Source organism: Odontesthes bonariensis, chromosome 2 (genome assembly GCF_027942865.1).
Source record: "Odontesthes bonariensis isolate fOdoBon6 chromosome 2, fOdoBon6.hap1, whole genome shotgun sequence".
In the NCBI taxonomy this organism is placed as follows: Eukaryota; Metazoa; Chordata; class Actinopteri; order Atheriniformes; family Atherinopsidae; genus Odontesthes; species Odontesthes bonariensis.
Window position 1 is genome coordinate 8,461,133 of NC_134507.1, and position 12,374 is coordinate 8,473,506.

Consider the following 12,374-nt stretch of genomic DNA (forward strand, 5'->3'; position numbering starts at 1 on the left):
ACAATCATTACAGCACAGAGGAGAGGCTTTTCGCAAACTTTACACAAGCTTAACTCTTATCCTAATGGACAGCAATACTTTTTGACAAGACCAGCTGGACTTTCTGAGACAAATTGTGAGACAGAGAGTTTATCTTCTTCTTCTTTTTTTTTTAGCTTGGTGAAGTTTACCTTTCCATTTTTCTCATGAGTCATACTCATAATCAATTTTTTAATCTCCCTCTGCCCCTCTGTCTGGTCCTGTATGCGAAGGAATCTTCTGTCTATGTGTCTGGGTTTGCAGACATCCCCACATGAGCATGTGTTTTGTGGACACATGCCAAAGTGAGGCCATCTGATCTTTGTTCATCCTCAGGGGTGGATTTGACTTGATAATGGCTGACGTTTTGGAATTGTTTGCTGCTGAAGCAGCTGGCCAAAAGAAACCCTGTCTTACAATGCAGATATCAATCAATGCTTTATTGCAAAAGATTTTCGACTCGATTTTTAAAAAATCTTTTTTTAATTGAAACACCAGGGGCTAGATTCATAACTGATGTGCATAAATAATGTACTAGATGCATAAATGATGAGACATCTTTTTTTTTTGCATGGTCATATAAAAAGATGACTGTGAAAAACTCTTGTAACAAGACTTAAAAAAAAAAAGAATGAGAACTTAGAGATTACTCTGATTTTCTGGTAGTGTCTCACACCCCGACGCTTCAGCAGACTGTTTAAGAAAGCAGCTTCCATAAAACGATCCATTTGTGCGCCTGTGTCTCCCTCATGGTCATTTCCAATCAAAACTTCAGCTCTACTGCACAAGTTTATTGCAGATAAAGCAGAAGTTGACGACTTTGCCCTTTGCCTGTATGTCGTCTTTGCGTGTGCTGATGAGCATTTTCTCTCATTTATAATCAGACCCTTTAAATTTGCTCTGAACTAACACAGGTGATCTCTGCTACTTTTTCCTTTCAGCAGTTCTTCTTCTGGTTTTGATGACAGAACTGAGGCCACCAAATAAAAAATACAATTAATTTTCTCCACTTCACTAATTCGTGTCTCGGTTTCACATTCAATAAAACGGTTTGATTTTTTTTGTTTTTGTCCTTTATTATTGTGCCAATTTAGTTGTAGCGCAAATGATGCCAAGATATGCAAATGAAGAATTGGGGGAGTGTCCACTTCCATTCATGGCCAAAAACGGGAGAAGAAATCAGGTTCCTGCACATGCATATAGTTTCACAATGACTGAGATTTATACAAGAGAACTGTATGTTCACATGGGTTTATAAATCTGGCAAAAAGATGTGAATGAACATTTCTATCTTTGTGCATACACACAGTTTTAGTCATGACAGCTCAGTTTTATGCAACTGCACGCTGCAGTCTGGGCATTCTTTGGTCTTTAGAGAAAATTGTAACCTGATACTAGATGTTATGACTTTGCAGTGTCATGTCTAAATATCTTCCTACTGATAAGGATGAAAACAAAAAATATAATTTTATCTACACTTGTTCTAAATACATTTATAGAAGTTACATACATGTAAAAAAAAAACATTCAAAATTACACTTCTATTTCTCTGTTTATTTCAGGCTCTTTTTGTAAAAATGAAACAACTGGGGTCAACTTGAGAGCACGCCGGTGTAAGAGTAGAGCTCTTATGAGAAAAGGTAATTTAATAGCCCCAACAGTAACTGGAGTCATTGCAGCCCTTGAAAAACGACGAAGCACGCAGATATTTGATTCCCTTAAGACACGGTTACTTCTCAGAAGAGACTCAACACCTGGTGAATCCTTCTGCTGTCCTCCCTGCGGTTCCTAATGTGCCAATTATCAGCATGAGCCTAGAACAAATTAATTCTTTTAAACAGGATTATTATGGAAATTAACATCGACTGTATAAAGCATCTCTCAGTATATTATTGCCGGTGGCAAAATTGAATGCAATTGACTATGAATGCAGTACTTATGACAATGGGAATATCTGATCTTGGTTGAGGGAAAGATTTAGTGTCATTTTAGGCAAGAGTTTTAGATCTAATGGAATGCATCTTAATTCCATTACAACTTTGATGTTTGGCTGAATATTAGGACAGAGCTCGTTAAAAGTGACTCTTGCGATAACGATAACTTTCATCGGTTCAATAAGGATGTGTTAGTGACAGCTTTCCCAGTCTTACAGAAAAACCAAATAATTGAATCATAGAAATCTCACAGAGCTCATGATTTAAATTCAGTCCAGCGTGTCTCTCAGGAATGAAACAAGTGCAAACATGATCACCAAAGGATTAGAGACGAAAGAAATGTCTAACATTGAATGGTCAGCATCATGGAGTGTTTTATTTCTAAAATATCTGGAGGACTAAGTGGAAGTAAATAGTGTATTTGTAGGAATTCAAGAAGTAAAAATAACAAACACAAGGTAAATGAATATCAACTTGAAACACCTTGATGCTGTTGTTCGTTTTAATGACAAAGCAGTAAGAAGAAGACAATTCAACACAGTAATTAAAGCCTCTCAGGATCAGCGATATAGTTTCTTTGTGTTCGAGAACAACCATCATGTGCAAGTGATAAAAACTATTTTCATTGCTAGTTGTGGATGCTTTCTTTATCGTTAGCGCATTCTGGGACCGAAATCAAAATCGTGCAGCTCAGTTGTAGGCTGTGGGAAAAGTATTGGATGAAATAATGAGACTACTGGGTCAGAGGCTCAACAAGGGTTAAATCAGACCCCATGGATTAGGGATTTACCATGAGGACCCTCACCCTGCATCATCTTCAACATAACAAATAACAACAACTGCAACACTGGAGGCAGCGTGCTGCTGCTGTGCTATCTCTTGTACAGATCAAATCCCAGATCAACTGTCTGATTGGAGGAGGGAGAGGAAATACTCATCTCGAGTCCCACAATCATTTGCATGGATCACAGCTGCAATTAAACCCTCATTTATCTTAATTACCGAACTAATGAGACGAGTCCCGCAGGAGTGAGCGGCGCTCTCTCCGAGGACACTCGAGGCGAGGAGTGGGAAAGCAAGAGTGGCGTCACGCAGAGTCGCACTTAAGTCTGCAAACAAGCGCGCCCTCAAACTAATCCGACGTCAGCGGAACGCATGGGCCTGAATAGAGTGAGACATATGAGCCAGTATGTGAATACAAGCACACGCAAAAAAAAAAATATTCACACGAGTGCATGCAAAATGCATCATCTGAAGACCTTACCCTCCTGCCATCTTTATCTCTGCTCCTGCATCACCCCTCAACTCCCAGTATCTATCAGACTTATAATGATTTCATCAAGCTTACAGACTCAATCTCCAATGCGGTACTATAACTCTTGATTTTGCAACGACTGGGAATACACAGCACCACCTAATTAATGTCTTTTTAATGCTCTTCTCCTCTAGAGCTTAACTCAGCCATTCAACTTTTCAACAAACACAACACACACAACAATGTAACATGTGGCAGCCGACGGTAAGTAAGACTGAGTAGGTGTGGGCACGGAATGGGAGCAGAGGGTTTGATGAAGAAGGGGCAGAGTGAAGGACTCTGTTCTTGGTTTACAGCAGTCAAGGACGCACGTGAATTAAAATGCACACACACAAATAATTCAGGACTGCGTAAATGCTCACATGCGTGCACACACACAGGGTCAAATTCCTTCGTTGAGGTGTGAGGTCATGCAGTGACTCAGCAGATGGCAGAACAATGAATATCTTCATCACCCAAAATTCCCAAGGTATGACAGATTTATCAAACTGTGCCAGCTCTGATAAGCCAGCTGGCAATTCTGTAAGCACCTATGTTCCTGCATCCTGGCCGTTCTGTGCTTGACAGGGGGCAAGCAGAGTTTAAAGTATACAGTTCACAGAGGGCTCTAATCCTATCAATGAGTGTTTATTTTCACCACACAGATCAGTGATGCAGTAGGGAAAGAGCTTTGTGGAACTGGCTGTCATTCGTGATTGAAATGCTGAATGTGGCTAAAAAATATTACAGTGGTGTTACAGCAGTGGGCAGACCAAAAAGCCAAAAGTGTTCATGCATTATACCTTTAAAAGAAATATAGACTTTACAAGGAAGAGTAAAAAAACGACACATTTGTTAAAGTGTTTATGTTCTGTGCATAAGATGACAAAATAACCATTTATCAGAAAAACTAGGAAAGATTTGATAATCAGGTAAAATGTCTCCAATGCTGCTTTCCGCTTTAATGTTATGTTGCGATTTCATAATGTTTCTCAACATTTTCAAGTTTAAGAAAATCTGGAGAGACGTTTGTATGCAACAGCCATAAATCGATATCAAACAGTCATGTTTGGACCCTCGAGCAGCACTGCATAAACAAACATACAGAAGTCACTGAATGGGTTCAAGAACACCTCTGAAAACCACTGTCAGTGAATACAGTCAACCAGTGGATCTACAAATCCAAATGGTAAACTCTACCCTGCAATGGAAAAGAAGAAATAAAAACACGATCAAGAAACCCTGATCCTTTTTCTGCTGTTTCTTTCTTAAAATTCCAGGCAAAGAGGAACACAAAATGCATACTCTAACTAATTTAAACCGGAAAAAGAGGAGAGACAATCTGGCTTATGATCAGATCATAATTAAAAGGCCAGTATCTGTGATTATACAGAGATGTACAATTGCACATAGCACCATTAATGCTAAATGACATATACACATTTTGGAGAAGCATATGCTGCCATCTGGACACCTTCCTTTTCAGGGATGATGTTGCCAGTTTCAGTAAGACAAAATTAAAGAATATTATGCGTGTCTTAGAACAGCAAGGCTCTGAGTCCAGGTGCTAAACTGGCTTACTTGCAGTTTAGAGCTATCAACCGAAAACATTTAGTGAATTCTAAAATCAAATGTACACCTGAGCTCCCATAATGTTTAACAGCTGTATCCTCAAAATTCAACACCAAGTCCCACACAATCTTAGCAAATGAGTATCACAATACTGTAAATAAGGTTATTCCTCAAAGGAGAGATGACTCCATGTCTCAGACCTGGAACAGTGTGAGAGGATTTAATGATACATGCTAATTTGAACTAACTTTACTTCTCTCCAGCTGGTTTTACAGAGTAAAACTGTGTTGTTGTGCATAAACAATATGATACAGCCTGGATGCGCTTATACGGACCAAAACAATATATGATCCGACACAACATGTTTTTTTCCACATGCTGTTTATCTACAAAACTGAGCCTTTAAAATTTTGGGTTTAATTGATTTCTTCATCCAGTGGATTCACCAAATGACTGAAACCCATTTCTGATTTTTTAGGTCTCGTCAGTAGTCCAGGAAAAGGCTAAAATACTTCTTTAATGCTCTCAATTTGAATCAATAACAAAACAAATCTTCAAGCATCTTCCCCTAAAGTAAGTCTGTCCACCAAGTTAAACGCAAATACGTTTATGAATATTTTGTGATATCATCCTGACAGACAGTAGCAGGCATACATATTTTCTTGGCAGAGGTAAGAAAACTGAGTTCCAGAGCATGAAAACAGGATCACTGCTGCAGCCCTTATAAGCATCATGCAACCTGTATTACCATCTTCTTTAAAGTCGCAGATGAAGTAATAAAAGCTAGGGATTTGGGGAAGTAGCTCAATATGGTGGTCATTAGCTCCGACACTTTATCTTAGTGCTTTTCATACAAGATGCTTTCTTGATATATATTGCAAAAAATGACAATAAAAAAACGAAACAATTGAAACAATCCTGGGATTGCTGTTTTCTGCTGAAGGTAAAAATTTGTCACTGTGACAAATCCTAATCCTGTTTTGATGGCATAAGCCGACTTTAGAATGATGATACCGAACGAAGGCGGACTTCTGCACAACTGAACCGAAGCTGTGATTAATAACCGCTTACAGTCAAGCCTATTCTCCAATTCTGCGCTCTGCTCTCAGTCGTTATTGACTTTTGTGCTTGATGAGTCTTGTCTATTATTGCTGCAGAATTATGATAAGAGGTGATCGATTCCCCACTCTGTGCTGTGGAAGTCAGATTGATTATAAGACTCAGACCTGAGATGATGGTGTAGCCGATTCCTCTCGGTCGGCCAAGGTCCTGGTCAATGGCTGTTATCTTCCGCACTTCATATCCCTGCAGATACACACACACAACACAAAGTGTATAAGCTCTGTGTAATCTTCACAGTCAAATGTTTTTTGTTATACTGCGGTGGTTCCCACTTTAATCAGACATTTCACACAGTTTGTGTCCCCAGCTCTGTGAATAAGAATATTAGTGGTTTTGAAATAAAGCAAGCAAACAAACATGTAAACAGAAAAAGCAGGCCAGAATACTTTTTTGGCAGTCTGTAAGAGAAATATTTAACTTGATATTTTTTAATTCTCTTCAATATCACAGGACAAGAACAAAAGTTAAAACATAACAGAAGGCAAAGCCCATCATGGTTGTCACAAACTGTTTTTTCTTCAGGCCTGTTTTCAGAATTTGATTGGTGTTTATTTCTTTTTTCATCGTCTCAGAGCTCTCCTGCTGTGCCAATGAGTCTGTTACTTGACAAAATCACAGTATGACGGCTCAGGAAAAAAAGGAAAGAAAGAAAGCTATTTGAAAAGTCTTTGATCTGCTGTGCTTTCAGTCTCCGTGCCTCAATCAGACACGGTGGTGATGTTTAAAAACTCCTGTGCTGCAGACTGAGAGACCTTTCCCACTTCCTTCCTTCTCTCTTCCTCCCTCCTTAGCCCTCTCACTCACGCCAAAGCGGGCTGCTTTCCATTGATCCTGCAAATTGTGTCTAAGACGTGTTTATGCTCCATTTCTGCCAAAGCGTCTCCTGTCATTGACCAATTACAGTGGAATCAATTACAAGCCTTTTAAAGAGACCGATTCCCACCGTTCAGCAGTTGAGAGGGGAAACACACTCACGCATACAGACGAAAGTTGTAGATGAAAATAAGGAACAGAAAAACGGAGTATGGGGAAGTGATGCTGAAGTAACATGAGCAATATTTGCGAGCTGTCCACACAAGTGGAATATGTTCAATCAGCCGTCAAAGATACAATCCCTCCCCTCCAGCCCACAGTCCCACACACACACTGAGACACACACCCACACACCTCCCCAACCCTCTGCTCCCCATCTTCATACTTTCATTTCTGGCATACAGAACATCAACCACCTACCTGTTCTCCTTCTCTCTCCTTCTCATTGATTTGACAGCCAAATTGTGTGTTTGTCCTAAAAGAGGCTTAACGTCAGTTCAAGCAAAGATTCAGAGCCAGAACTGTTAAAAAACCCAGACCTGTGATTTTAGCTGAAAAAAAAGAACAAAAAAATTTCCACTCCTTTCCCAAACTTTTCCCTGGATGACAAGTTGATTGGCTTGAGACGACGAAAAGTGAGAAATCGAGAAAAACAAAGAGACAGAGGTCTAACAGGCTCTGAGAGATGCAGAACCTGAAACAGAGGGGCTTTGAGTGAGCATGCGCACTCACACCTTTGAGAGATGACCTATGACAGGGATCCCTGTTTGTTACCCCGATGTGTGAATGTCATGGGCCATCAGAACAGTTGACACTCATTATTTCACTCCACGCCCTCGGCTTAACATCACTAAGCACCGCATAATGGGAATGACACATGCCTGTCAGAATACAACACGAGGTCATTAGAGGTGTGTAAGTACATGAGAGCAGCGGTGCTGCTGGTCTTTACCTCTGTCTCACTCTCATTATACTTTTGTATCTGCTGCAGGTTCAAAGTGGCTCAATAGCACATAACATAGACTCTGGTTGTGCATCTGTTGTGTAACAGGATTACACACTGCCCCCTACTGTTAGAGGCAGGCACACTAAGACAGTATTACTGAGGATTAACGTTGCTCAGCTGATGTGAGAAAATTGGAATCCACTCACAAATGTCAACTTTGCCATTTAAATCAATGGCTCTCTATCTACGATAGAGCTCTGCTCTTTATTACATCATCCAACTTTGCACATTGAGTTTTTCCTCTCTCCTTTCATCCACTCTCATTTCACCCCAAAATCTTTTTCTCTCGCCTCACACCCCCTGCTCCACTTCCTCCTCTTCCTTCTGTTGTGACCTTCCTGGTGACAGTTGATGAATCAGAGAGTCAGGGAGACACCGGGTTTCGACTCCGTCATGCCCCGTTAATATGCATGCAAATGTAGCACTTGACATTTCTACTACGACATGTACAGGCTGGAGACAAGGGATAAGCAAGTGGTTGTGTGAGTCGTGGGGCTGATTTGGGTGAGAGACTGAAGGAGGGACAGAATGAAATAGAGTGAAAGAGTGAGAGAGAAACAGAAATAAGGACCGACAGTATTATGCCCCTGTGTATAATTCCTTCTCTGCAAGAGAAAACATCAATAGCTGGACCATTACCCACCTGGGTACTGAGTTAAGAGGCCGAGTTGAGGGAATGAGCATAATGGCACCCCGGGAAACAGACCCTTAGTATATTAGATACCTATTATAAACTTATTTGCAATAAAGACAAAGGTAAGGTCATGGTGAGACCTCACTGCTTAGTACTTCATGCAATTCACAGACTTTAAACAGCATAAATCCTAAAGCCCCAGTGACCTTTGCTGGATGCCTAACATCCCAATGCAAGACTGTAAATCTACCATATATATTCTCCTGAGAGCCTCAGGAGAAGGAAATATCCTATCTTGATTTCTTGTGCAACCATGGGAGAGGTGGAGATGAGCAATGGCATGAACAGTAAGTGAAACAAGTAAAAAGAATAGAGGAAAATGGACAGACTACATGCTTTCACTTCAAGGTGCATGACGACTGCAGTGCTGTGATGTCTGCTGGGATTATATTACTGACCAGGGGAACGTCCTCTTCTATGTTGGTGCTGTAGGGTAGATTGGTGAAAATAGGGTCCATGTCTTGGACATCAGTGATGGTGATAGCTAAGTTGGCAAGCCTGGACAGAGGTCTCACTTTGTCTTGATCCTAAAAGAAACAAGGACACAAGTACAGCATATGGGTGAGCAACAATTTGACTGAGTATACAGACGTCTGGGACTGCACATGTGAAAGGTATGGTCTGTGTACTGACCGTGGCGTTGACAGTTAGTTGGTAGGCTGAGGTTATCTCATAGTCCAGAGGTCTAATGACAGTGACAGTGCCTCGTGCCCCATCAATAGCAAAGAAGGGAGAAGGTGGTTGGAAAGAGAAGAGAACACTGCCACCAGTGCCCTGGTCTGGATCAGTGGCGTTCACCATAAATATAGATTTTCCCACCGGTGTGTTCTGAAAGATACATTCAAGCAGAAAAACACAGCAGTGAAAACATGAAAACAGCAAGGTGGAGACGTTGTAAGCAAATGACTTGATGCATACTAAATAAAATGTACAGTCATAAAATGTCTAATATGAATAACGCTCCTGGCATATTCTCTGAATTTGACGTGGTTTTTGGAGATGCCTTTTCTAACTACAGAGCCGGAGACAATATCAGAGCATCTGGGCTGTGACTGTGATTATGCATATTCACCATCCAGAACTACCCCCAAAGCAGGAGTCCAAATAACAACGTATTCTTGGAAAAACTAGTGAAATGAAAACAATGACTGAGATGCCTGCTTCAACCTCTATTGATTTGTTAGTAGCCAAAGATTTGACTCAGCATCTCAGCTTCAGATGATGAATGGCAGAGGAAACACACTTGTTCTTTTTATTAACAACACTGGACAACAAATGGACAACAAAGAGCAAGATTAAACACAAGTGAATACTACTGCCTCTGGATGATCGCTCTCCACTATACAGAAACAAATGGTACACTTCTGCCTCTAGGGCATTGTTTCCCAGGGAAAAAGAGAAAATAAACCACAACCACACATCAAGTGAGACTGCAGTTTGGAAGACAGCAGAACAGGTAGAGCTGTTTGTCTGAAGGAAGGCATCAGTGATAATAAGACAAATGTTGGAACCACCATGAAACAGTTTTACTAATAATCCCTGGAACCATGTTATAGGATAAATAATACTTGTTTTGCAGTTCTTAAAAGATCGTCTGATGAATATGTCTGAGTTTGAAAGTGTCCTCTTAACGATGTGATCCAACAAACCTCATGCAAATGGAATCTGAAATGAAATGACCGTGAAAGGATAATGATGACGTTTTTATTTCCCATCACGTTGTGTGCATGGAAATGATTTCAGATGAGTTTCAAGAGGATTTAAATATTTGGCCCCTCGGCAATGTAGAATGAAAAACTGTTGTTTATTCCAATTTCATTTTGTGAATCATTCTAATGAAGCAGATTTCATTAAAAAAAACGAAAAAAACCCATCAACTTAAAATATAGATATCCTATTGTCTGTAAATATAAACATAGCCTATCTATGTTATCGCAGGTATCAAAATGTTAAGAACAAAGACATTTCAACAGGACAGAGAGACATCACCATGCCCTGTCAATGTGCTCTCTGTTTTGGTTGTGAATAGTATTAACTGGCATGATGACAAAAAGGGACAGTACCATGGGAATAAACAGAGTGCCGTGTTTGTCCTGGCTTGCCCACAAATTTTATGAACATCTTCATTAATTGGAATTTTATCTCAGAACAGCCACATGTGCAGAGTCAATAGGAAATAAGAAATCCTACAAATACACGAAAAACGTTTGCCTGAGATTGGAAAATACTGGCAAAGACATGTGCATAACAGGCCCCTATTCTTCCCCTCTCGTTATCAACCCTACAGTCACCTGTGTGTAGCCTTGTTTTCTGCAATGAGGGGTTGTGACCACATGGGGAGGGTACGACCTGATCTGGGCCCTGAGCCAAAACCAAAGTTACACAATAAAAGAGCAGTTTACCCCACCGTCTGTCTCTGCTGGTGTCAGGGAAGGTGAAGATGTACCTATGTGTGTTTGTGTGTGTGTCTGCATGTATACATACTAGCTTGTGTTACAGTCTTAATATGTCATAGTCTGGGAGTAGTTGATGTGGATGCTTGGGTTACAACACTACATGTGGATGTTTGTGTGGAAACTTTCATTCTTAATTTCTGTTACATGTGTGTACTGTCTCTGACTTCATACTGTACAGCTGCTAGGCATATATTCACAGGTCCCCCTGTTTCTGGTAGTCTCTCTCCCACAGTTCTCTACATTAGAAAAACAGTATTAGAATTGTGTATATATATATGAAATGTTATAAAGAGTAACAAAAAAAAAATAGCTTCGCTTGACAGTCCTGGTCAATATCCCATAATCTGCTCTGGTCACCGACAAGCTGCAGCCCTTAAAGTATAGCTGAAGAAAAATCCACACCCAAACTACAATAACCACATTAGGATAAACATCCAATACACATTTCCTTAATATATTCATTATGCACATCAAGCTGTCTGCGTATGAGAAATCTAGAACTCTAGGAACAGCTCTGAAGGAACTCCACAGCTTACAGCATGACACCGAAGCACAGGAGCCAATTAAATGGAATAAACAAATCAAACTTGAGGGGAATTATTAAATCATATTGCTTCTTCCGGTATGTGTGCACACTTACGTGTATGTATCGGTGTATGGCATCAGTGTCTACATGATCAACTTTGCTTTGATGTGAAACAGAGGCAGATTGATAAATGAGCAACTGGTGGGTGAGTGTGTGTACTTCTTTTTGAGGATGGTATCGGGATGCATGTGGGAAAAAAAAACTATGAGATAGGAGATGTCATTTGCTTCCCCTAAAGCATGTTAGTTTTTATCTCTCTAAACAGGAACTTGTGAAACAATGACTCATTAACATCGCCCAGTGTCAAATGCCTTAAGGTGCATTACAGAGCATCACATACTGTTAGCCAATATGTAAACATACACACAAACATCTGTTTTGATCTACAGAGGCACAGTCTTCAAAGAAATTCCAGCAACAACAGTTCAAAGCTTTGCTGCGAAGTACAGATGACCGACTCTAACCGATATGTGTCAGTGTGCTAGTGTGGTACTTCAGAGGATCGCAGGCTTAGCTTTGGGCAGGTAAGGATCATCTTTGAGATACAATTTGGACTCTATGAGATCTCCTGGCAAACAGAACCCAAATCTGACTAATACAACATTCACATTATTCACCTAATCTTTTTGGTTCCCCTTGAAGCCATTAAGGTCATAATGCTTAGTCTTTGTAAATGGTACATTTTTACAAGAGCACAACCTATTTAAAAAAATAGTTGCCCTGATTGTCAGCTCCTAATGATAAATTTCTGTGCATTCCAGCAGTTTACAAGTGCAGCAACACTAGTATTATTCTCGGAGCAGCTCAGCATGAAGCTAATAAGAGCGGTAAGAGCCACATGTCACAAAAGTAGCCTTCCCATTGAATTTTGTGCCTTCC

The 12,374-nt window shown here is 40.3% G+C and overlaps 1 protein-coding gene across 1 annotated transcript in view; it reads right to left on the bottom strand.

Moving 5' to 3' along the window:
- Positions 1 to 12,374, bottom strand: part of cdh23 (cadherin-related 23) — a 186,002-nt gene that overhangs the window by 87,113 nt on the left and 86,515 nt on the right. Inside the window, exons 7-9 of the mRNA XM_075475682.1 lie at positions 9,087 to 9,281; positions 8,852 to 8,980; positions 6,045 to 6,123 (exon numbers count right to left, since the gene is read on the bottom strand). Coding sequence (XP_075331797.1) covers positions 6,045 to 6,123; positions 8,852 to 8,980; positions 9,087 to 9,281 — 403 coding nt within the window. The remainder of the gene's footprint in view (positions 1 to 6,044; positions 6,124 to 8,851; positions 8,981 to 9,086; positions 9,282 to 12,374) is intronic.